Here is a 27,580-nt window from a genome sequence, read left to right on the forward strand (position 1 = left end):
TGAAACTCCCTCGTTGTCACAGATGTTTGAAATGTTGCCTGTGGAACCCAAGTGCCTCAGTGTGCTTGATGTAATGAATTAACACAATTCAGTTTTTAGCTTTTTCACATTTACTGTGATCATTATGTAGACACAACAATTTTGAAGTATTTGAGAACTGTGTGAAAACTTATCAACAATGTCATGTAGTTCATGTAAGTAATGCAGTAATTCAATAAAGTGATATGATCACGGGGAAAGATATTATTCCCACAGCCTTTTGGAAGTAAATGTTTTCCTTACTTCGTTAAAAGTAGTTTTATGAGCAGGTGAGAAGAGATCAATCAGCTGCCCGCCTTTGTTGTTCTATTGGGTGGAATATTATTGGGGTCTGAACAATATTTGTGATCGAGTCCCAGCCAAACTTAATGCTTTAACCAACTAGCACCATCTTTTCTGTGCTTTTCACAAGGGGCATGATGAGTTTCTTACTAGGCAGCCAGTTGTGTGGGTTTAATGCTTGTTAAATGCACTGTTGACAACCCAATTTATCTCGGTGAAAGTGAGGGCAGCAGATGCTGGAGATCAGAACCAACAGTGTGGTGCTGGAAAAGCACAACAGGCCAGGCAGCATCTGAGGAGCAGGAGAATCGATGTTTCAGGCAAAAGCCTGATAAAGGGCTTTTGTCCAAAACATCAATTCTCGTGCTCCTCGGATGCTGCCTGACCTGCTTTGCTTTTCCAACACCATATTCTCGATCCCAATTTATTTACCTTACTAAACTCTCCAAACAAGCCAGACATAAGAAACCGCAACCTGGAAACCAGAGCATGTACCTGGTGATTTCAGCTTGCTGCTTACTATAAATGACCTCCATGTTGGACATGGGGCAACAATGTGCTGGTACGGTCCTCAGGCACTGGCCCCATGCACCCAACATTCACAAATATAGTCAATTAATACAGTTAATAACCTTCACTAAACACCTTTGATCCACTTATAATACACTTCTGCACATCTGACTGCACTGATAACCATGATTGTAATACTCCAGCAAGGACACTTTTTTTGCTCAGCGACACGATCCAACTTATAGTATAGACTGGACCAGGCTGCAATACCAGGCTGTTCAAAGTGCCCACTCACTTTGAACCTACCTGGATGCTTAGACCATCCCTATATTGCTGCCCGTTACTGCTTTACCCCCATCAGCCAGAGATACTAGGCTTATATTATTGCTGTTGTGCGTTGCTATTCAGTGCAGGCACAAAGAAAGAACACTCATCATGGTTGTCAGTAGGCGTCCATCAAGTCAAAGGAGATAGCTTTCACTCAAGTGGTCCCAACACAGTACATCAAGGGCAGTTTCCAATACCAGTCCAGGTGCTTGGACACAGTCAGTTAGCCACGTATTTTAGCTTTTCTCTGCATTTACAGAATGGATGAGGAATCAACTGTTGAACTACTCATCTTGATTTTTTTTATGCTCTCCTGGATTGAGAAAGAGGCCAGTAATAAGGGAATAAAGGTGATGGCACAATTGGTATTTTTGGTACAGATTGGGAGGTGACCTGAGTAATTAAGTAGGTAACACATAGGAAATGCAGGGTTCTTGTGTGGTGGGTTGGGGGTGGGTGACAACAAGTAACGTTCTTGCCACACTGATACCAGGCAATGACCATCTCCAACGAGAGACAATCTGAACACTGCCCCTTGATATTCAATGGTGTTACCACCACAGGATCCCCACTATCAACATCCTTGTGGTTACCATTAACCAGAAACTCAACGGGGCTCACATGTAAATACATTGGCTACAAGAGCAGGTCAGGCACTAAGAATACTGACATAGGCAAGGAATGGTCAGGTGAAGGAGCCTTGGATGACCAGAGAAGAGGAGCTTCTTGTCAAGAGAAAAAAGGAAACTTATTAAGGTTGAGGAAGCAAGGATCTGGCACAGCTTTAGAGGATTACAGGGTACCTAGGAAAGAACTCAAAAAATGGCCTGAGGTAAGCTAGGAGGGGGCATTAAAATGCCTTAGAGGGAAGAATGAGGGAAAACCCAACGGCATTCTACACTTACGTGAGGAATAAGAGAATGACCAGAGATTGCTGATCAGAGATTGTGGAGGGAACTTGTGCCTGGAGTCTGAAGAGGTAGGGGAGGCCCTAAATGAGTTTTTTTGCATCAGTATTCACTAGAGAGAGGCTCTTTGTTGATAGTGAGAACACCGTGGACCAGGTTAATAAGGTTAAACAGATTGATTTTAAGGAACTGGATGTGCTGGAAATTCTGGGAAGCATCAAGGTAGATAAGTCCCCAGGGCTGGATTAGATATGTCCAAGGTTACAACGGGAAGCAAACAATGAGATTGCTGCACCTTTGGCAATGATCATTGCATCCTCACTCTCCACTGGAGTAGTATCAGATGATTGGAGGGAGGTGAATTTATTCCTCTGTTTAAAAAAGGGAATAGGGAAACCCCTGGGAATTGCAGACCATTCAGTCTTACATCTGTGGTAAGCAAGGTACTGGAAAGGATTCTGAGAAATAGGATTTATGACTATTTGGAAAAACATTGTTTGATTAAAAATAGTCATCATGGCTTTGTGAGGGGCAAGTCATGCCTCACAAACCTTATTGAGTTCTTTGAGGACATAACGAGACAAGTTGATGAAGGTCGAGCAGCGGATGTGGTGTGCCTGGATTTCAGTAAGACATTTGATAAAGTTCCCCATGGTAGGCTTATTCAGAAAGTTAGGAGGTATGGGATACAGGGAAATGTGGCTGTCTGTATAAAGAAGTGGCTGGCCGAAAGAAGACAGCGAGTGGTAGTCGATGGAAAGTATTCCGCCTGGCGGTCACTGACCAGTGTCCTTCAGGGATCTGTTCTTAGGCCTTTGCTCTTTGTAGTTTTTATACACGACTTGGATGAAGGGTGGGTTAAAAAGTTTGCAGATGACAAAACGTCGGTGGTGTTGTAGATAGTGATGAAGGCTGTTGCAGGCTATAAGAAAACATTGACAGGATGCAGAGCTGGACTAAGAAGTTGCAGATGGAATTCAATCTGGATAAATGCAAAGTGATTCATTTTGGAAGGTCAAATTTGAGTACTGAATACAGGGTTAAAGACAGGACTCTTGGCACTGTGGAGGAACTGCAGGATCTTGGGGTCCACATACATAGGTCCCTCAAAGTTGCCACCTAAGTTGACAGAGTATTTTGGCTTTCATTAACAGGGGGATTGAGTTTAAGAGCGGTAAGGTTTTGCTGCAACTCTATAAAATCCTGGTAGGACCATACTTGGGATAGTATGTCCAGTTCTGGTTGCATCATTAGCAGAAGGATGTCGATGCTTCAGAGAGAGTGCAGAGGAGATTTACAGGTTGCTGCCTGGGTTGGAGGGCTTGTCTTATGAAGAGAGACTTAGTGAGCTGGGGCTTTTCACACTGAAGAGAAGAAGGAAGAGAGGTGACTTGATAGAGGTATACAGGTTAATGAGAGGCATAGATAGAGTAGATAGACAAGAAACTTCTCCCAGGGCAGGAATGGCTGTCACAAGGGGTCATAATTTTAAGGTGTTTGGAGGAAGGTATTGGGGCGATGTCAGAGGTAGGCTCTTTACGCAGAGTGGTGGGTGCGTGGGATACATTGCCAGCAGTAGTAGTAGAGTTAGAGACATTAGGAACATGTAAATGACTGCTGGACAAGCACATGGATGGCAGTAAATTGAGGGGTGTGTAGGTTAGGTTGATCTTGGATTAAGATAAATGCTTGGCACAACATCGTGGGCTGTAGGCCTGTACTGTGCTGTGCTGTACTGTTCTGTGTTCTACATTCTAATACTGCAGTGAGTAATTCACCTCCTGGCTTCCTAAAGCCTGTCCACCATCTACAAGATGCAAGTCGGATGTGTGATGGAACATTCACCAAAACCCTGCATGAGTACAGCCCCAACAACGCTCAAGAAGCTTGACGCCATCCAGGCCAAAGTAGCCCACTTGATTGTCACCACATCTACAAGCAGATTTTGTATAATCTGTATTCCCTTCCTCAAAAGGCAGTAGATGCAAAATCTTTCAATACTTTGTAACAGAGGTTGATAGATACTTAATTATCAAGGAGATGAAATATTATTAGGGATATGCAGGAATGTAGAGTTGAGGTTAAAATCAGATAAGCCAGGATCTTATTGCATGGTGGAGCAGGTTCAAAGGGCCTTGTTTGGATGTTTATGATATTTCAATCCTACTTTATTGCACATTACCTGATCTAAAATAGCCTGTTCCTAAGTAGATTATGTTACTTATTGCTTTAAGAAACAATCCCTGATGCACTTCACAAATTCACCTTCCAAGATATCCTTGCCCATCGGATTTGTCCGATCAACATGTGAATTGAAACCCTCTCCTTGCACCTCCATTATTGCCTGATTTATATTTTGTCCTACAGTGAGGTAGTTCTTCAGGGCATACTGACTGTTCCAACTGATAAATTCTTTCCTCTGCTTTCCCTTATTCCATCCAAACTGTTTCCGCATCATAGTATCACCACCATGCTGATTCCTTCTCTTATTAACAAAGTTACTTGACCCTGTTTTTTTCCCTTTATGCCTATTCTTCTAGGGGGAATCACTCTGGAGAGAAAGGTAACCTCTGATACAAAGTATTGAAAGATTTTGTATCTACTGCCTTTTGAGAAAGGGAATTCCAAAAGCTCTCAATCCCCTCTGAGAGAAAAAAATGTTTCCTCATCTGTTTTAAATGGGTGCACACTTTATTTTTAAACTATGACCCCTAGTTCTAGATTCTCCCACAAGAGGAAAAATCCTTTCAATATCTCCCCAGTCGAGACCCCTCAGGAGCTTCTATTTTCAATTAAGCCACATCATTCTTTTCTAAACCCTAGGGCAGACAGGCATAGCCTGTTAGGCCTTTTTGTTTAAGGCAAACCACTCATTACAGATATCAGTCTGAACTGTTTCCAATGTATTAATATCTTTCCAATATTATGGTGACCAGGACTGTCCATGGCAGTCCAGTTGCAGTCTCACTGATGTCCTGTATAACTGATACATAACCTTCCCACCCATACGTTCAATTCCCCTTACTATAAACCAGAACATACTATTGGCTTTCCTGACTACTTGCTGTACTGGCATTCCAACCTTCTGTGATTCATTTACTCAGACTCTCAGATCTCTTGACAATTCAAGAGTTCTGCAACCTCCTACCATTTAGATAATATGCTTCTTTTTATTCCTTCTGATGAAATGGATAATTTCACTATTTCCCACAATGTACTCCATTTGCCAGGTGTTTTCCTATTCACTTCACCTATATCCTTTGTTAAAAATCACACAACATCAGGTTATTGCCCAACAGGTTTATTGGGAAGCACTAGCTTTTGAAGCACCATTCCTTCATCAGGTGGTTATGGAGAAGAAGACCATAAGAATTTATAGCAAACGATTACAGTGTCATGCAACTGAAACAATATATTGAACAAACCTGGATTGTTGTTAAGTCATTCATCTTTTAGAATTGGTTGTGCTTCCAAATAAACCTGTTGGACTATAAATGGTATTGTCTTCTGCCTCGGAACACTTCAACCCCAGGGCATCAATGTAGACTTCACCAGTTTCCTCATTTCCCCTCCCCCCACCTTACCCCAGTTCCAACCTGCCAGCTCAGCACCATCCTAATGACCTGTCCCACCTGCCAATCCTCCTTCCCACCCATCCGCTCCACCTTCCTCTCCAACCTATCACCTTCATCCCCACCTCCATCCACCTATTGTACTCTTAGCTACCTTACCCCAGGCCCAACCCCCCCTCCCATTTATCTCTCCACCTCAGAGGCTCCCTGCCTCATTCCTGATGAAGGGCTTTTGCCCGAAATGTCGATTTTCCTGCTCCTTGGATGCTGCCTGACCTGCTGTGCTTTTCCAGCACCACTCTAATCTTGACTCTGATTTCCAGCATCTGCAGCCCTCACTTATGCCTATAAATGGTGTTGTGTGATTTTTAACTTTGTCCAACCAGTCTAACACCAGTTTCTCCACATCATATATATCCTTTGTACTCCTTATATCTTCTTGACAACTCTGTCTCCTACCTATCTTTGTGCCAGCAACAAATTTAGTGATCATACCTTCAATCCCTTTAGCCAAATCATTTATACAAATTGAGGTCCCAGCACCAACCCCTCTGACATGCCATTCATGATGTTCTGCAGCCCAGAAAGGACCCATTTATTCCTGGGAGCAGGAAAATCGATTCTTGATGAAGGGCTTTTGTCCGAAACGTCGATTTTCCTGCTCCTCGGATGCTGCCTGACCTGCTGTGTTTTTCCAGCATCACTCTAATCTAGACTCTGATTTCCAGCATTTGCAGTCCTCACTTTTGCCTATCCATGATATTATGTTAACTCATACACCATGAGTTTTTATTTTCTGCAGTAACCTTTGGTGTGGAACTTTATCAAATAAATCTAAACTTGTAATTACAATACTCTAGTTCCCCTTTATTTACAGCACATCGTACTTCTCCAAAGAGCTCCAATAAATTAGGTAAGGATCATTTTCCTTTGACAAAACCATGTCAGCCTGATCACCTTGAACTTATTCAATTCTCTGTTATAACATCTTTAGTAATAGCTCCTCACATTCTCTCTATGACAGAAGCTCTGGGTGAATAGCAATCACAACATGGCTGAATTTCAAATTCAGTTTGAGTGATGGCACTTTGGGTCTTAAGCCATTATCCTGAACTTAAATCAGGGCAATAACATGGTTATGAAGAAAAAGATGTCTAAATTAGGCTGGGCAAGTACAATAAGGAGAAAGTCAATAGATGGTAAGTGGCAGAGAATTATGTAGATATTTCATAATGCTCAGCAAAGGTTAATTCTGGTCAAAATGAAGGACTCAATGAGAAGGATAAACCACCTATGGTTAACTAAGGTGGTCAAGGAGACTATTTATTCAAAAGCTAAGGCAAATGAAGTGGCAAAAACTCATAGTAGGTCAGAGGATTGGGTTTCTTTTTTAGGAGCCAGTTCCAGGTAACTAAAAGTAATTAAGAGAGAAAATTGATTATGAAAGTAAATTGACAAGAAATACGAATAAAAGCCTGCAAAAAGCTTCTACAGATATATAAAAAGGAAAAGAGTAGCTAAAACAAATGTACAGTCATTGGAGATTGCAACTGGGAAGCTAAATAATGGGGAGCAAGGAAACAGCGGATAACTTAAACCAATATTTTGTATTGGTTTTCAGGTAGAGAACAGGATAAGCATCTGCAGCATAACTGATAAGCAAGGAGCTAGTTGAAGGAAAGATCTTATAATAGCTGCTATTACAAGGGAAAATTTAGTTGGCAAACTAATGGGACTAAAGGCAGATAGATTGCCAGGAACTGATACCCGACATCCCATTCAGAATATTCCAGTACTCTCTCGATTCCAGGATGGTTCCGATGGATTTGAAAAATATGCCTGTTTAGAAGGGAGGAGACAAAGCAGGAAACTATAAACCAGTTAGCCTAACATCTGTCACTGGAGTAAGTGGGGGGTATTTAGAAAAGTTTAATGCAACCAAACAAAGTCAACATGGTTTTATGAAAGAGAAATCATGTTGACCAATTTACTAGAATTCTTTTAGGATGTAATAAGCAGAGTTAATAAAGTGGCACTGATTGATGTAGTGCATTTAGATTTCCAAAAGGCAGTTGATAAGGTGCCATATAAAGGTTATGGAACAAGATAGCCCACGGCATTGAGGGATGTATTAACATGGCTTGAGGATTGATAACACACAGAAGACAGAAGGTCAGGATTAATAGATCTTTTTCTGATTGAAAAAATATATCTAGTGGAGCGCCGCAAGGGACCTTAACTATTTACAATATATATGAATGATTTAGAGGTGTATACAGAGTATAATGTATCCAAATTTGCTGATGATGCAAAAACTAAATGGGAAAGGATGTTGTGATGAAGATGTCAGGAATCTGCAAAGGTATGTAAAGGTTGAGTGAATAGATAAAACTTGGTAGCTGCAGTTTACTTTAGAAAAGTGAGAGTTTCTGCATTTTTGGAGGAAGAATCAAAAGACAGACTATAATACCAAAAAGTAGAGATTCTAAAAAAAAAAGCAGCACCGAGGGATCTGGGTATTCTTGTCATGGATCACAAAAGGTTAGCTTAGAGGTTCAGCAGATAATTAAGAAGGCAAATGGATTTTTTGGCCTTTATTGCTCAGTGATTAGAGTTTAAAAATAGGGAAGGCTCATTACAACTTTAGAGTTGGTGTTGGTGAAACTGCTCTTGGAGTACTGGTACAGTTTGGCTCCTTGCATTGGTACTGGAGGCAGTTCAAAGGAGATTGCTTGGCTAATTCCTAGAATGAAGAGTTTTACTTATCAGGAATGACTAAATAGTTTAGGTTTTATTCATTACAGCTTAGAAAAATGAGGGCTATTCTTATTGAAACATATATGATTCTGAGAGGAGTTGACAGGTAAGTCAGCTTTCCCCTAGTGGGGGATTCTTGGACCTGGGGATATAGTTATAAAAGAATAAGGTACACCATTTAAAATGGAGATACAAAGGAATTTCTTCTCTCAGGGAGTAGTGAATGTCTGGAATTCTCTACCCCAGAGAGTTGTGGAGACTAGGTCACAAAGTATTTAAAGAGGAGGCAGATAGATTTTTTTGAAGTATCATGAAGTCAAGGGTATGATAAGCTAACATGAAAAAGGTATTGAAGTCTGGGGCAGAACAACCATGATTTTATTGAACAATAGGACAGGTCTGAAAGGCCAAATAACCTAATCCCGCTTCTATTTGTTATGTTCTTCTGTCCACTCTAAATTTTATTTGTCTATTTTATGTTAGATGCCTTGCATGTTAATCAGTCAATCAGCATTGTAAAGTGTCCATTAGTGGAAGTTTACCTTCTTTTAGGCAGCGGCTTCAGTTGCTTTCAGCCATGTCCATACGTTTCTGTATGTTAGATTGACCATGTTTACTCAGCAAAAGGGTTTATGCCTTTGACCAGCAAACAGAATCTACCTCCACCTCTTAAATGAATGATTCTTAAGTACTTGTTTTATCTATGCAACATATTCTTGCAATGATCAGAACACTCCTTAGATGCCAGATGCAATAGTTAAAACAAGATTACTTACAAGATTTGATTGCATATCCTATTTACCAATCCGTTTCACCATTGGCCCCTCACCCTCAAACCAAAAATGCATAAAGAGATTTGGTTGAGAGCCCAGACATCCATTAGTCTGTGTAAACAGATGTGCACAAGAGAAAACATTGCTTGGTGACAGTTTTTCTTTCTTCGCTTTGTGAATTTCCCATTGTTTGTTTAAATCCAATAAAGAGGTGTCAAGTATAGTTTCTGGTTTTGGGAAATTGAAGATCTTGGTGATTGATGTTTTTGCTACATTGCCATAACAGCAGGGTTTTATTTCCTTAGGAAAGTTATACATGCCATTGATAATGTATGATTCATTGAATCTATACAGTGTGTTTCTGTTGAGCGAATCATTCACAAAATGTGAATTGCTGTGAAGGATAGTTAGGTGTTGGTGGGGAGCATGGTTTTGCCTGAATAGGGCATGTGATCTGGGTTTGTGAGGTGGGAGGTTTTGAAGTTTGAGGCTCAGATTAAAGAAAGTGACTGGTACGCAGTCCCAGAGAGCTGAGGCAGGTTGGTCAGGCTTTTCAACCAACCAGCTGGGTAGCTGTAAATTCCTTTGTCTGCCTTCACCTTTTTTCAGGACAGCGGGTTCTGTTATTACCAGCGCACATCCCACTCCTCCTCCCCACCAAGAATAAAAGTCAGACCTTGCTGCACTCTCTTTTTCTGGAAGTGGATGTTGCTAAGATTAGAAATTTCCCAACTTCTATTATACCATCCCCTATCACATAAATCCAGCCCAAAATGACAATATTTTAATGTCTCAGAGGCATTTGGGAATTTCCAAAATGGAGACTGCTGTTGGCGAACAGTCTGGGATTCATACATCTGTAATTAACAGCTCTGCTTGAGGAGCATAATATTAAACAAAAGAAAACCAGAAGGTGATTTTTCAGCTTGTGAAATGCCAAACCAGAGCAGAATGGTGTACGTTGGCCGTCAGGTTGAATAGAGGTAGTTAGTGTCAGATTTTGATGGACCACTTTAGTATCTGAGGTAGCTTGCTCTTTATTGAGTTAAGCTGTTATCCTGCACCATTATATTTGATGATTGCATGATGAAACATCAAAATGTGCTTCACAGAGAAACAAAAGTATTGAACTGTATAAGGAGATGCTCTATCAAAGGACTGATGCCTTGTCAAAGAAGAATCTTTGAGGAAATTAAAGTAATAATGCAGAGAAATGTCAGGCAGTGTTCCAGAGCTTGGTCCCTAGGCAACTGTAGGCATGGTCATCATTAATGGAGGACTTATAGCTGAGAGTTCACAGGAGGACAGAATGGAGGATTACAGGTATCTTGGATTGATTGAAGGAGTTTACAGAGAGAGCGTGTGAGGTGAGGCCATGGATCATTTTAAAAACAATGATAAAAATTTTATGGTCAAAACATTGCCCGGTGGAGAGCCAATGTAAGTCAACAGGGTTGGTCTGGGAATGGGTTTATGGATTAAGACACAGGCAGCTGAATTTGGATAAAGACAATTTTGTCTTTGTGACTTTTAAACTCATCTATTTTGAAAATTATGGAAGGTAGAAAGAGGGCAATTAGTGGGAATGAATTGTAATAGGTGAGTTTAGAAGTAACAGACAAATGAGAGCTTCAGTAGCTGATGAGCCGAGACAAGACAAAGTCAGTCAAGTTTCCTCATATTTAATTGGAAATATTTAATCTTGCTTTAATCTAATGTTATCTTTTTTTTTCTTAACCATGGTTGGAGAACTTTACTTGTGGAACTTTTAAAATTCCTGAAAAGAATGTAAATTTGTTGCAACTTATGCGTTGAGTGTTTAAATGGTAGCAATTGTTGATCAAGCATGGCCCTGTCTCTGGACTGTTTTCATTCCAGAAGGATCAGTGTGGGGGTTGGTGCAGGTGGAGCATTTAGTCTCTATGCACCTGCAGGCAGAGGCTAGCTCGTGTGGCCAATTGTAGGGCTTTTTAAGTGAAAAAGGACCAAGTGATGGCAGACCCCTGGAGCAGGAGGTGCCAGAGCTCCATCCCCATATGGAAGCCCTGCACCTGATAAAATCATTGGACCATAGCTGTGGCCACTAGCTGTCGGCAGATATATTTCCCCACCACAAAGATGGCCTTTTACATGTTTAAAATCTTTTAGACCGTACCTTCATCTTGAAATGTTCTCTCATTCACCCTCCTGTTCCCACTGCGACTGGTGAGATTGCAGATGTGTGATTGCTATCGAAAGTGTCTTATTGGCCATTGAGTTTCAGGAGCCTGCCTGCCATCTTGAATTGGATGATGATGGTACATCCTGCTATCTAACGGACCGCCTCGTCCAAAGCCATGTCCGTTGTCAGCTGCCAGTGTGACACGTGGCTGGGCCATGCAAATTCTCTAAGTGTCAGGTTTCCAATCCAAGAACAAAACTTCAGTCTCAGAAGTCAGCTGAATGAAATTTGCATTTAATTGGCTCTCATAAATCTGATGTGCATTATTTCCAGTGGGAACATTTCAGAGGCTGTTTAATAAATTAGTTACCTTCGTTGTTTACAAATTACTGCAGTTTTAATTCTGAGCATACTGAAACCACGCTGTTTTAACATTGAATGTTGAGAAAAAGAAATTGAACCACATGACAAAAGGGCCTGTATTTTCTAAGATTTACATAATATCCTTATAGTCCTTCAATTCAGTGCTCCAGTAGGTTAGCCTGCTTTCAGTAAGCATCTGGATTTAATAGGTGCCTGTCCCCAGCTTCCTCAGCTCATCAGAATTGTTCAGACAAGGGAGGCACACACTCATGCTACCTGCCAGAATGACTCACACACCATATGTCTCTTCTGAATTTCAACTTGAATGGCTTTGGGGAAATGCGTTGCTTCAGCTGGAAAATGATTGTGAGAGTTTCACATCTCAGTTGACACGTACATTGTAAATGTTTGTTCTACGTAACTGTTTTAGCAGTCAAAATGTATTCTAAAGGACTGCAACTGTTTTATTTTATTAATTCATCCATTTTCTTTCACACATTGACAGGAAGTACATGCCATGCCAGCACACTTCCTGCATTTGTGCGGGCACCTACCCTGATGATGCAGCCATCGCTTGATATTAAATCATTTATGCCCTTTCCAATGGATACTGGCTCAGCTGTTGGACTCTTCCCGAATTTTAACACAGTGAGTAACAACTGGATTCTTTTTCTCTCTGTCGTTCAGATTGATTCAAATATTGGTACCCAGTAGATGGAGCCTTTCTCACAGAATGATACAGACTCCAAGTCTTAGGCTGCAAATATTAATCCACGCTTCCAAATTGTGAGTTGATTTTATTACGTCAGAGACTTTGTCCATTTGACATTCCATATTCGTCTGTGCAAATAGTCTTTTCTGGTTTCTGTTAACCCACTACGTTGCAAAATAGCTGAAGCTGTGCAGCATTAAGCTACAAACAGCCGTGAACTGTTCAAGCTATTAAAATGCTGTCGGTCTGCTTTCGGAGGAGCTAAAAGAGCAACAGAGTAAGAGAAGGGAATATTGATTTTGAGCTAAATGGAATAAAATTGATTTTGGCAGGTTTATGTAACCAAAAAATGTTTACATTTTTGTAGTTAATATTAAGTTAAAAACTGTCATTTTCATTACTTAGAAAAAAATATTTTAATATAGACTGTATTTTTTTTCAACTGTTATAATTTTGCATTTGATAGTTAGACATTGGATGACAAATTTTGAGAATCGACAAGCTAGTAGAAATTAATACAATTAAATAATTATTGGAAAACTCTTTAACAGAGCAGTAGATGTAATCGTGATTGGTTTCAATTGCTGTATTTAATTGTTGATTTATTTTAGTGAACCTTCAATTGCCCCTTTTATGGTGGCATATAAAGCATTATGAGGTTAAGAGAAGGTTTAGCTTTAGGTTTATGAGAAATGCTGTTTGCAGAATGCACACTGGACTATCGGAGATGCAGCTATGTTGTAAATGCCTTTGAAATATTTACAGCATGTGCAGTGGTCAGTGCACAATGAGAATTGTATTTGGTGTATTCAAAAAATCCTAACTAATTATAGCTTGGTATAAAAAAAATCAGTTTGTTGGACAAAAGCAAACCACATATGGATGTGAAAGATAAAGTTGTAGCAGACAAAATATTCCTGGCTCCTTAGAGAGTAAAGATTATATACATGGTAGTTGGACATCTGGTAGAGCATCATCAATGCCTTTATAATCAATAAAGAATTATGTTATCAACAGGAACAGACTGGATGTTTGAAATATAGCCAAGTGGTTAACGACATTAATTCTTTTAGCAAATTAATCTAGCGTGAAAAGAGAATGTAACAAGGGATTTCTGATGTGTTGTAAATTAAGCTGTTGTCAAAGACATTGTTTTTCAGCCAAGGTTGTGTTTTTAGAATCTTTTGTATGGTTCACAGTTTTCTAGTTCTAATTACTTATGTTGAAATTGGAAATTAGGAACTGAGAATATTTCAACTCTCTGCATTATTCTGTATCTTTTTTTTTAGCCAGAAATCTGGAGAATTATGCCGTTCATTAAAATCAGACAATTTTAATAACAATAGATTTTAGGTATTCCAGATTACAATTTTAATGCCAAATACTAAAACACAACCTGTTTTGAATGATATACAATGTTAACTCATTGTTGTCATGATATTGGCAGGGATTGTATATGTCGGCACCAGTAAAGTGGATAAAATTAGACACTGCCTTCATCACTGAGCTGAATAGTAAATCAACAAAACCAAGGACCACAAACATCCCATCATTTGACTGCAAAAAAAAAGAAATCCTCTGGTAGACTGCTAGGAGTTTCATTTCATTCCAGGCATAATCACAGGTCTTCCTGAAATAACAACAAAAAAAGAAAAATAACACTTATTTTGATAATGTTGCACAAAACCAGACATTCCTATTTATGAACATGTCAATCTATGAAGCTACCTTTAGAAGAAGTCAAAATAGAACCTAATAAATGCAGTTGACATTGTTTATGTAGTGTTACAAATGCATAATTTTAAGATATGGATTGTAACATTTGTTCATGTTATTTTGTTCTATGAGACTGTGACTTAAATGTGGAATAGATGAAAGAAAGCTTGGTTTAGATAGCGTAAATAGTTCTGGAACTGTAGATCAGGAGGTAAGTCATATTGTGTTGCTGGGCTGATGGCAAGAGGAATTCACATTTAGGATTATAATGGAGCGTGTGACTGTCTCTTGAACAGCTGCGTTGGCTGCGCACAGGTTGGGAATGGTTTGATGCCAAGGTAGAAATCTGGAGAAGGGGGTTCACTTATTTATGAAAAAGATGAGAAGAAAATTTGAAGGCACCTGGTAAATAAAAGTTTTAAAGTACCCATATACTTGTCCGATCAAAAGACATATTTACAGCGAAAAGTAATTCATTTGTGTTCCTATCAGGGAAGAGGCCCTATGTGCCATGATGCTATGGAGTTGAACTGTGAGTAGTTGGGGTGGGGGCGAGGACTGATGGTGCAGTGATTGTGAAATAACTCCAAGGAGGCCAGTATCCCGTCACCAAGGCACTCTTTTTATTTACACATGTACAATACATGGCCTCAGACCCAGCTAGTTCAGAGTCAGTCTCAAGAGTAAGAAGAATCCCTGACACTCCTGTTTATTTATTTTTTCTTTTTTTCCCATACCCCCACACTACCACCTAATTGCAGTAGTGCTGATTTCTCCCCAGCACCCATGGTGTGTGTGTGTGCAGGTGTGAGACACAGTGAAAGACACAAAGTGCACAAATCTTTATTCAATTTCCACCACCAGGAAGGTAGGAAAACACCCGAGTGGCCAGTGACAAGCAGTGCCCTTCACAAAAAAGGCAATGCTGTGTGATCAAACAGTGAAGGGGAGGGACTAGATCAAAATAGAGTTGGAGGGGACACTCCTATTTATTTTTTTTCTCTTTTTTTCTTTTTTTCTTTTCATTTTCTTCTTTTTTTTTCTTTTTTTAACCCCCACACTACCACCTAACTGTGGTAGTGCTTATTTTTTTCCCCAGCACACATATTGTGTGTGTGCAGGTGTGAGACACAGGGTGTACGAATCTTTATTCAATTTCCACCACCAGGAAGATAGGAAAACACCCGGGTGACCAGTGACAAGCAGTGCCCTTCATAAAAAAGGCAATGCTGTGTGATCAAACAGTGAAGGGGAGGGTAGGGACTAAATCAAAATAGAGTTGGAGGGGCACTCCTGTTTATATCTGTCAGCCAGGACTCCCTGATTGGCTCGGTTTATCAGTCCCAATCACAGAACTCATACTCAATGTGATCCACCTGGCCAACCTTGTTCCAATCACTACAGATCGTTAAGAAGTTTTTGGTTCCTTTGTTTTGCATGGAACCTTGGCCGTACTGTTTAGTATGTGTCTAGACCAGTTTAGAGAAGGCAGAAAGAATGTGCAAAGATAAGAAATGGAGAGACATCATTAACCAGTGGTGTTACTTTGTAAAGATGCAAGTGAGGCCTATGCTTAAGCTAGAGAATCCAAATTCATGAGATGTTGAAGTAGGGCTGGAGGATTCCCTCAGTTGGATACAAGTGGGACAATCCTCAAGAAGGTCCTCACCTCAGACGATAATTGGGACTGACGGAGAATCTGTTTGAATTGTTGGGGTGATGATGTAAGTGGATTTGGTTCCAAGAGAATTGAATAACAATAAGTATCAGGAAAGAAAGCAGTTCTCGGTTGAAACTAAAAGTGGAAAGGGGACAATTTCTGTGAGGAAGTTTGGTTTAAGGTGGAAGTGCTTACAAGTTATAAGATTAAATTAATGGTGCTTGCTTTCTTGTTTTTGTTGGTCAAAGTTCTTTCCTTTAATATGTGAAATTTTGATGTGTGGTCAGTTAATAACTGGAAATTCAGACTTATGTTAAAAAAAATTGCCTTTCTGCCACAGTAAATTTGGACACATAAACCTTTGATCATGTGATGAACCTTCCGTCCATGTATAATAAATAAGCAGTTATCATACATTATTAATGGTTTACTAAATTCTTTTATATCCTACTATGTCCTGCTGCTTTGGTGTACTTAGTTAAGTAGAACTACAATCTTCCCCACGACCAAACTCAAAGTCAGTGTAATGCATTGGTGTTGGACTGCAGAACTGAGATTTCTTGCAGACACTCATATTAAAATGATAAGCCAGACTTCAGATACTGCATTTCATTCTTTGAAGTTCCGAACAGAACGCGCCGGTTTAGGTCATAAATGCAAAGAGTAGAGTGAATAAAATGGAATCACCATAGGAAAAGCAGAAAAAAAACTTTAGCATTTTGTTTCAGGGAGTTGGAATGTTTTTTTCAGGTATAATTTAATTGATGTATCTGAAGATGTGACTTGCCATTCAGTGGCCTTCTTGTTTAACTGAAAGGTCTGTTGGATATGAGTGAGTTTGTGTTGCTGTGCCATTGCTCCAATGGTAGCTGTAATCCAGGTATTGCTGCAATCAGCCTTGACGGGATCTGGTAGAGGTCAGTACAATTAAGTCATATGGCATATGGTGAACAAGGGAACAAGTGTCAGTGTGAAGAATGGTGGTTCATGGTTGACTTGCATGGAACCAGAAATGTTCAGGGTTTTGTGGGGAGGGGATGTTGGGATTGAGTTTGAGGTGGAAGTGGAGTCTTTTTTCCACTGTGGCTCAGAAAACAACTGGCAAATGTTTTCAATGCCTCTTGAGGGAGCTTGTGATTGTTTTCCCTTGTTTGCATCCAAATAAGCCATACAGTAAATAACAGGAGCAGCACATTGCATTGTTCAGTGTAACAGAGTAGCAGCATCTATAAGGAATTCTGAAGAAACAATGCATCTGTAAGGAGCAAAACATCTGTCAGGCAAAAATAAAGATATTTCCTGTCAATCCCTTGGGACTAATAGTACTGACAATTTCAATTAGGCTAGCTAACCCCTAACATAGGGTTCCCAGTGTGCAGTGAATAAATGCCCAATCAAGAGCCCCATGTCAGCTAGCAGGCATGACCACAATTTTTAGTTCTATCAGATTGTGTTGCTTATTCATGATAATAATTGTGATGTGTAGCCCAATGAAAAGCACACTGATGACTGTCCGGTCATTCATCGAGGGAAGAATGGGTGCAGATGTAAGTGCAACTAGAACAACTTACAGCTAGCCAGACCACCAACCCCCCTTCAAGGGTATATGAATTTCAGTTGCTGATACATAAAAAAACTGCTTGTGAAAAAAAGACTTTGAGAGAGCTATTAATAGAGCACCAGCTCAATGACAAGACTCCTGGGTTCTGCGATGTGATGCCGGAGGCATTATTATTAGAGATGGATAGGAAGAGAGAGGCCAGGTTTCTGCAGGAACGAGGAGGCCTCCAGACACACACTGTGAAAGGAATGGGAGGATGTATTTAGGATGGTTAATGAAAGGAGTCTAACTCTAAAGCTCTGGCTGCAGCTCTGGATGTTCCGTGATCACACACAAGCTGTATAAATCACTGAATGCTTCTTGCAAATGACATCAGCTGCCCATTGTTCCAGCAGCCTTGCATGTTTCTCAATACCACCCCATCACTCAACCATCAACAATCTCTAACAATCAGATTCATGGATAACATTCAGGTGCTCTACCAATTGTCACATATATGCTAACGTTGTAAGTGTTGGACCTGTACTTTTAGTTTTGACAGCCTTTCGGCTGTGACTAACCACGTCATCCAAGCACCTCCCAGCATCCTCACTAACACGATTCTCTCTCACATATAGCTCACATGTAACAAAACACAACAATAGAGAATGAATGGGAGCATCTCCTCAACCCTTTGGATCGATGATTCTCTGCACAATGGAGCCAGCTGTGACAGAGGCTGGTGTATCCTGTGATATACAAACTGCAGAAGATACTAACACAGACCTCTTACTTTCTATATCACCTCCTTGCCACAACCTAACCCTCACTTCGACATTTCCATTTAGATGCCCAAGGACTGACTCCTGCCCAGCCAATGCAGCCTCCTTATGAAGGGTTCGAGTGGCTATTGGGTGAAGAGATACAGCTCAGATGCTGGCACTCTGCAAACCTTGGAGACAATATACACGTGAAATCTGCATGTGGTGAATCAGCAGACACAAATGGACTACAGTAATGGCAAAGGCAAGGGTAGTGTGCGTTCCAGCTCACCAGCAGGCACAGTCCTGGATGAGTTTTACTTAGATACATTCTGGTTACAACTTTGATGACAAGGAAGACAGGAGATTGCTGATGCTCCTGTATTCAGAGATACTGAATGCAGTGACCAGCATACCATAAAAACTGTTGTTTAGAAACATAGCAGCAGTCCAGCTTCAGCTGAGCACAGATTTTCCCTCAGAACTTGGAGTCCATTCTTTCTCACCCATCTATCATGGCCAACTCCATGAGGTGGTTACGGATCACACCACCCATGAAAGAGTAGCATTTGTCCTCTGGACTGTGGCAACTCTTAATTGCTTTTCATTTGATGAGGAGGTAGCAGGCCTACTCTTTGAGGATCCTTGAAGAATAAGGTCTTCTGCAGCAAGCCTTCCTGTTCCTTCTCCTTATCAAAGCTTCATTGTTGTCTGTACTCTGTGACCTTGTTGTGCTGAAGCCCGAGAGAGTCTGCATTTATGAATTTCAATTATGTTACCAAACTTTCTGTTTGTAGCTCGTCAAAATTGTCTGCGCTCCTTGTAAAAAGTCTAGCAACACTTCTTTCTGACTACCATTTCTTTAACTTTTAAGAGAAGAGAAGGTGTTAACAAGATCCGCAAGGTCCAAAAATGGTGGGTCAGGAGCAAAGTCAGCATTTGCCTTTGAATATGTAGTCTTCTTATCTTTCATTTCTTCATCCCTGAAATAGGCATGTGTTTAAATACTAGTGCCCAATTTCTGATGATACTCCAAAAGCCCTTTTTATTGTAGCTATAATTGATGTGTAGATCAAGTTCCCTTTGTTTCTTTCAAAGTGCATCCTGCCTCAAGGCATTTGAAACATCAGCTTTCTCATTTTGCAAAAAACATTCCTGCATCAGGACCAGTAAAGTTAAGAATTCCTGTGTCAGATGCAGGGCTGTTAACTTTTTGCACAAGCAACAAGCAACTCAACTACTGCATGACTTCTTCATTATAGGAATCTCCAAATTGCTGTCTTTTTCTTTGCATTCTGACTGCTCAGCCAGTTGTCTTATCCTCTGCTTCAACCACAGAAAAAATTAATCAGAGTAACTTGAAACACTGTGCCAGGTACCGTTGACTCATCCTTGACAGATCTTTGGCAAAATTATTCCCCTTCCATCATATCAATAGCACAGATTAATACTACGGTGATAAATTGTTCTGGAAGTAACGTACAACAATTACAGCCAACGATGAATTAATTAATAGATAATAGTTCTACAAGCTGCTGAAACAGGTTGCAAGTGAAATAATTTCCAATGCTGTAACAGACAATAGTAACAGACATTACACAACTAATCTGTTCAATACAAACCTGTCTCATTGATCATTATAAAGAAAAGGAACTAAATGGATACATTGGACGGAATCTTATAGTATGAATGATGTGGGCACGGTGAGCAAGATGGGAGAATTGTGTGAGAAATAGAGCGAAGCTTTTCTTGCATCTATAACAATGAGTTGCATTTCCAAAAGAGTTTCAGGCTTCTTGAGTTTTTTGCTAGGGAACAGTGAGATGCAAATTAATAGGAATTTTTGCCCATTATTACCCTCATTAACTGCATATCTCACCTCATTAATGTGCAGCTTCGTATCACAGAACCCAACACAAGGAAACTAAATGCTGAGTATTTCCAACATGAAAGGTGGGGTAGTTACCAGGTGACTTCAGCTTGCCACTTCCTCCTCCAAACCTCCATCTTGGACACCCAGAACCAGCAGCCAGCATGGTCCCTGAGTGGTGCTCTCATGCACCACACATCCATGAACATTGGCATCAAACACTTTATAGCCTCCCTGCATTGACATGCTCATCTCCGATCGACTTGAATCACAGTGTGAGTAGCCTGCACACTTGAATTGAGAATACAGCCACATCCTTTAGGTAGTGGTCAGAGACAGGAAGGCCAGACTGAGAGTCATACAGACAAAGGGGCTCCAGGTATCATGTTGCAGGATTTTTAAAAAATCCAATCATGTGGTGTGGGCACCGCCAGCCAGGCCAGCTTTTATTGCCTATCCCTAGTTCCCCGGAGGACAGTTAAGTGTCAACCACATTGCTGTGGGTTTGGTGTCACAAGTAATGCCAGACCAGGTGAAGGCAGCAGGTAAAGGTGTTTCTTTCCCTAAATGGCATCAGTGGACCAAATCGGTTTTTCCTGGTCACCATTAGACTCCTAATTCAAGATATTAATTAAATTTGAATTCAAACATCTGCCATGGCAGTGTTCAAACCCAGGTCTCTGAACCTGACCAAGGTCTCTGATCTTTCCACCTCTGAGGTTTCCAGCCTCAATCCCGATGAAGGGCTCCTGCCCGAAACGTCGATTTTCCTGCTCCTCGGATGCTGCCTGACCTGCTGTGCTTTTCCAGCACCACTCTAATCTTAACTCTCTGGATTAATACCTAGAGGTATTATTGCTAGCCTATCACCTCCCCTTTTGACTTTTGCCCTTAGTCAACAAATAAAAGCTTCTTGTTGCCTGTGTAGATAAGGACAAAGTGTGCACGGCAGATTAGCAAACTGATCATGGCACCTTGATAAGGAGTCAAAAAGTGTGGCGCTGGAAAAGCACAGCAGGATATCATAGCAGTTACAGAAACATGGCTCAGGGATGGGACTGGCAGCTTAATGTTCCAAGATACAAATGCTACAGGAAGGATAAAAAGGGAGGCAAGAGAGGAGGGGGAGCGGCATTTTTGATAAGGGATAGCATTATAGCTGTGCTGAGGGAGGATATTCCCGGAAATACAGAGAGGATATTCCATGGGACATTATTTGGGTGGAACTGAGAAATAACATAGAATAGTACAGCACAGAACAGGCCCTTCAGCCCACGATGTTGTGCCAACCATTGACCCTCATGTATGCACCCTCAAATTTCTGTGACCATATGCATGTCCAGCAGTCTCTTAAATGTCCCCAATGACCTTGCTTCCACAACTGCTACTGGCAACGCATTCCATGCTCTCTCAACTCTGTGTGTAAAGAACCTGCCTCTGACATCCCCTCTATACTTTCCTCCAACCAGCTTAAAACTATAACCCCTCGTGTTAGCCATTTCTGCCCTGGGAAATAGTCTCTGGCTATCGACTCTATCTATGCCTCTCATTATCTTGTATACCTCAATTAGGCCCCCTCTCCTCCTCCCTTTTCTGCAATGAAAAAGGTCCGAGCTCAGTCAACCTCTCCTCATAAGATAAGCCCTCCAATCCAGGCAGCATCCTGGTAAACCTCCTCTGAACCCTCTCCAAAGCATCCACATCTTTCCTATAATAGGGCGACCAGAACTGGACGCAGTATTCCAAGTGCGGTCTAACCAACGTTTTATAGAGCTGCAACAAGATGTCATGACTCTTAAAATCAATCCCCCTGTTAATGAAAGCCAAAACACCATATGCTTTCTTAACAACCCTGTCCACTTGGGTGGCCATTTTAAGGGATCTATGTACCTGCATACCAAGATCCCTCTGTTCCTCCACACTGCCAAGAATCCTATCCTTAATCCTGTACTCAGCCTTCAAATTCGACCTTCCAAAATGCATCACCTCGCATTTATCCAGGTTGAACTCCATCTGCCACCTCTCAGCCTATCTCTGCACCCTGTCAATGTCCCGCTGCAGCCTACAACAGCCCTCTATCCTGTCAACGACACCTCCAACCTTTGTGTCATCTGCAAACTTGCTGACCCATCCTTCAATCCCCTCATCCAAGTCATTAATACAAATTACAAACAGTAGAGGCCCAAGGACAGAGCCCAGTGGAACACCACTCACCACAGACTTCCAGGCAGAATATTTTCCTTCTACTACCACTTGCTGTCTTCTGTTGGCCAGCCAATTCTGTATCCAGACAGCTATGTTCCCCTGAATCCCATTCCTCCTGACCTTCTGAATGAGCCTACCATGGGGAACCTTATCAAATGCCTTGCTGAAATCCATATACACCACATCCATAGCTCGACCCTCATCAACTTTTCTAGTCACATCTTCAAAGAACTCGATAAGGTTTGTGAGGCATGACCTGCCCCTCACAAAGCTGTGTTGACTGCATTTAATCAAGCCATGCTCTTCCAGATGGTCATAAATCCTATCCCTCTGAATCCTTTCTAACACCTTGCAGAAGACAGACGTGAGACTTACTGATCTGTAATTGCCGGGGATTTCCCTATTTCCTTTCTTGAAGAGAAATAAGAAAGGGATGATAACCTTATTGGGATTGTATTATAGACCCCTAATAGTCAGAGGGAAATTGAGAAACAAACTTGTAAGGAGATCTCTGCTATCTGTAAGAATAATAGGGTAGTTATGTGAGGGGATTTTAACTTTCCAAACATAGACTGGCCATAGTGTTAAGGGTTTAGATGGAGAGGAATTTGTTAAGTGTGTACAAGACAATTTTCTGATTCAGTATGTGGATATACCTACTAGAGAAGGTGCAAAACTTAACCTACTCTTGGGAAATAAGGCAGGGCAGGTGACTGAGGTGTCAGTGGGGGAGCACTTTAGGGCCAGCGAAAATAATTCTATTAGATTTTAAATAGTGGTGGAAAAGGAGAGACCAGATCTAAAAGTTGAAGTTCTAAATTGGAGAAAGGCCAATTTTGACGGTATTCGGCAAGGACTTTCAAAAGCTGATTGGAGACAGATGTTCGCAGATAAAGGGAGGGCTGGAAAATGGGAAGCTTTCAGAAATGAGATAACGAGAATCCAGAGAAAGTATATTCCTGTCAAGGTGAAAGGGAAGGCTGGTAGGTATAGGGAATGCTGGATGACTAAAGAAATTGAGGTTTTGGTTAAGAAAAAGAAGGAAGCATATGTATGGTATAGACAGGATAGATCGATTGAATCCTTAGAAGAGTATAAAGGAAGTAGGAATATACTTAAGAGGGAAATCAGGAGGGCAAAAAGAAGACATGAGATAGCTTTGGCAAATAGAATTAAGGAGAATCCAAAGAGTTTTTGCAAATACATTAAGGACAAAAGGGTAACTAGGGAAAGAATAGGGCTCCTCAAAGATCAGCAAGGCGGCCTTTGTGTGGAGCCGCAGAAAATGAGAGAGATACTAAATGAGTATTCTGCATCAGTACTTACTGTGGAAAAGGATATAGAAGATATAGACTGTAAGGAAATAGATGGTGAGATCTTGCAAAATGTCCATATTACAGAGGAGGAAGTGCTGGATGTCTTGAAACGGTTAAAGGTGGATAAGTCCCCAGGACTTGATCAGGTGTACCTTAGAACTCTATGGGAAGCTAGAGAAGTGATTGCTGGGCCTTTTGCTGAGATATTTGTCTCATTGATAGTCACAGGTGAGGTGCCGGAAGACTGGAGGTTGGCTAGCATGGTGCCACTGTTTAAGAAGGGTGGTAAGAACAAGCTAGGGAACTATTGACCAGTGAGACTGTCTTCGGTGGAGGGCAAGTTGTTGGAGGGAATCCTGAGGGACAGGATGTACATGTATTTGAAAAGGCAAGGACAGATGCAGGATAGTTAACATGGCTTTGTGCGTGGGAAATCATGCCTCACAAACTTGTTTGTGTTTTCTGAAGAAGTAACAAAGATGATTGATGAGGGTAGAGCGGTAGATGTGATCTCTGGACTTCAGTAAGGTGTTCAACGAGGTTTCCCATGGGAGACTGATTAGCAAAGTTCGATCTCATGGAATACAGGGAGAACTAGCCATTTGGATATAGAACTGGCTCAAAGGTAGAAGACAGAGGGTGGTGATGGAGCATTGTTTTTCAGACTGGGGGCCTGTGACCAGTGGAGTACTACAAGGATCGGTGCTGGGTCCTCTAATTTTTGTCATTTAAATAAATGATTTGGATGTGAGCATAAGAGGAATAGTTAGTAAGTTTACAGATGGCACCAAAATTTGAGGTGTATTGGACAGTGAAGAGGGTTAACTCAGATTACATCAGGATCTTGACCAGATGGGCCAATGGGCTGAGAAGTGGCAGATGGAGTTTAATTCAGATAACTGTGAGATGCTCACTTTGGGAAAGCAAATCTTGGCCAGCTTATACACTTAATGGTAAGGTCCTAGGGAGTGTTGCTGAACAAAGAGACCTTGGAGTGCAGGTTCATAGCTCCTTGAAAGTGGAGTCGCAGGTAGATAGGATAGTGAAGGAGGTGTTTGGTATCTTTTCCTTTATTGAGTATTGAGTACAGCAGTTGGGACGTCATGTTGCAGCTGTACAGGACATTGGTTAGGCCACTGTTGGAATATTGTGTGCAATTCTGGTCTCCTTCCTATTGGAAAGATGTTGTGAAACTTGAAAGGGTTCAGAAAAGATTTACAAGGATGTTGCCAGGTTTGGAGGATTTGAGCTTTTAGGAGAGGCTGAATAGGCTGGGGCTGTTTTCCTGGAGTGTCAGAGGCTGAGGGGTGACCTTATAGAGGTTTACAAAATCATGAGGGGCATGGATAGGATAAATAGGCAAAGTGTTTTCCATGGGTGGGAAAGTCTAGAACTAGAGGGCAAAGGTTTAGGGTAAACTATAAAGAGACCTAAGGGGCAACATTTCCACACAGAGAGTGGTACATGTATGGAATGAGCTCCCTGAGGAAGTGGTGGAGGCTGGTACAATTGGAACATTTAAAAGGCATTTGGATGGGTATATGAATAGGAAGGATTTGGGGGTATATGGACAAGGTGCTGGCACGTAGGACTAGATTGGGTTGGAATATCTGGTCAGCATGGATGGAATGGACTGATGGATCTGTTTCCATGCTGTACATCTCTATGACTCTAGTAAAGTTAGATGGGATTCAGGGTGAGCTTTGTCAATTGGATACAAATTGGCTTTTTGGTAGGAGATGGAGGATGGTAGTGGAAAGTTACTTTTCAGACTGGAGGTCTGTGACCATCTGTGTTCCATAGGGATCGATACTGGATCCACTTTTGTTTGTCATTTTATATAAAAATGATTTGGATGAGAATATAGGGGCATGGTTAGTGGACAGTGAAGGTGGTTATCTAAGATTACAAAGAAATCTCAATCAATTGGGACAGGGGGCTGAGGTGTGGCAGATGAAATTTGATTGGGATAAATGTGAGGTGTGGCATTTTGGAAATGAAAACAAGGACAGGACTTATACAAGTGATGGTAGGGTCCTGGGTAATATTGTAGAACAGAGAGAACTAAGGAATCATATACATAATTCTTTATTGTGCTTTATAAAATCATGTGAGGCATAGATAAGGTGAATGACAAAGATCTTTTCCTAGGGTGGAAGACTTCAATATTAGGGAACATGTTTTTAAGTTGAGAGGAGAAAGACTTAAAAAGGACATGAGGGGTAACGGTTTTATACAGAGAGTGATTTATGTGTGGAATGAACTTCCAGGGAAAGTGGTGGATGCAGGTACAGTCACAACATTTCAGACATTTGGGTAAATTCATGAATAGGAAAGGTTTGAAGGGATGAGGGCCATGGCCAGGCCAGTGGGAATAGTTTAGTTTGGAAACATAGTCAGCGTGGACTGGTTCGACCGAAGGGTCTGTTCCCATGCTGTTTGGCTCAATGACTCTTTGGGAGTGTAATTGTGACTAAGATGATAGCGGGGAAAATAGGAAAAAAGGTAAATTACAAGGAACTGTATCTGAATACACAGAAAAACATACATTAATAATATTGATCTAAATGTGTTTGTTAAAACACAGACATGAGTACAAAGTAATAAGATTAGAAACTAAATTGAAGAGCCAAGCAAAATAAAAAATGAGTAGTGGTAACCCTGAAAATAGTGGATTTAAAAAATAATCAAGAGGGAGGATCTCAATGAGAAAAATTAATACTTAGAATTAGTTTGAGTGGATTAAAAATTACAAATGCCAGAAAGCACAACTAGAAGAAGTTTATAGATCTCCTGACTAGTGTTGGGCAAAGTATAAGTCTGGAAATTAGAGGTACATGTGACAAGGGTAATAAATTAATCATGGCAAACATTAATCTTCATGTAAACTGAACAACCAGATTTGCAGCAGTACTGTGGAGGATAAGTCCATTAAACTCATTCAATATAGATTTGTAGATCAGTATGCCAAGGTTCAAAAAGGAACATAGCTACTTTAGATGAAGTATTGTGCAATGAGTCAGGGTTAATTAATAACCTTGCAGTAAAGGACCCTCTGGGGAAGAGTGATCAGAAGATGAAAAAAGTTGCATATTAAATTTGAGAATGATTTTGCTTCATCCAGTATGAGTGTCTTAAATCTGAGCAAGTCAAACTGCAAGAACAAGGAAAGAGTTGGTTCAGATCGGTTGGGCAACTCAGTCATGTTATGATAGGAGTGAAATACATTTTGACTTCCATAATCTGATTTTCATACTTGAGACCTTAACTGACTTAATACAATTTTGGCAAGAAAAGAAACACTGACATAAAATGGCGCAAAAATCACCTGAACACAGGTTGAGCCAGGTAGTGAAACCATCAATCAAACTGAACCAGTCAGACTATAAACCAACCTTGTTATCAAAAAGCATTGCATCTCAAAACTGTGTTTTTTTTTTGTTTGAATTGCATCTTTAGGGATAAGTTGCACATATGAAGGTGTAAGATTTGTTGCCACGTTATCCAGCTTGGAAAAAAATTGAGGTCTCGTGTGGGTTTAAAGCAGCTGATTTGCCAGAGCAGCAGGGAGAGAGAAAAATAGGTTTGGAACAACTAAACCAAAAGACACACTTTTTCCCTGTTTTGTCTCAGCCCCTCAAAAGACAGCACCCAGCGATAAAGGTAATTGGAGAAACATTAATTCACTGAGATTCAAGATAGCTACAGGTTTCACTGCTGCTGGTGTTACAAGGTATCAAATAAACAACCATTGTTTGAGGTTGACTCTAGTACTTCAAGGGGTCCGAGGATTTTTAATCTACATATTGGGTGGTATGGTGATTCAGTGTTTAGCATTGCTGCTTCACAGTGTCAGGCACCCGGGTTCAATTCCAGCCTTGTGAAGTTGGCACATTCTCCCCCTGTCTGTGTGGGATTTCCTCCAGGTGCCCTGGTTTCAGCCCACAATTCAAAGATGTGCAGGTTAGGAAAATTGGCCATGGTAAATTGTCCATCGTGTCCAGGGATGTGTAGGCTAGGCAGGTTAGCCATGGGGAATGTAAGGTAATAAGGTACAGAGGTGGATCTGGGTGGGAAACTTTTTGGAGGGTCGGTATGGACTAGATGG

At 40.9% G+C, this 27,580-nt stretch overlaps 1 protein-coding gene across 11 annotated transcripts in view; it reads left to right on the forward strand.

Moving 5' to 3' along the window:
• znf385b (zinc finger protein 385B) overlaps nucleotides 1–27,580 on the forward strand; it is a 435,743-nt gene that overhangs the window by 284,081 nt on the left and 124,082 nt on the right. For 7 of the 11 annotated variants that reach the window (XM_072579097.1, XM_072579096.1, XM_072579098.1 and 4 more), the window contains one exon: nucleotides 12,198–12,340. In XM_072579097.1, the coding sequence (XP_072435198.1) occupies nucleotides 12,198–12,340 (143 nt within the window). Of the gene's footprint in view, nucleotides 1–12,197; nucleotides 12,341–12,569; nucleotides 12,682–27,580 lie in introns of those variants that run through there. The other 4 variants (XM_072579104.1, XM_072579103.1, XM_072579105.1 and 1 more) reach the window with 4 other exon arrangements.

Source organism: Chiloscyllium punctatum, chromosome 10 (assembly GCF_047496795.1).
Source record: "Chiloscyllium punctatum isolate Juve2018m chromosome 10, sChiPun1.3, whole genome shotgun sequence".
In the NCBI taxonomy this organism is placed as follows: Eukaryota; Metazoa; Chordata; class Chondrichthyes; order Orectolobiformes; family Hemiscylliidae; genus Chiloscyllium; species Chiloscyllium punctatum.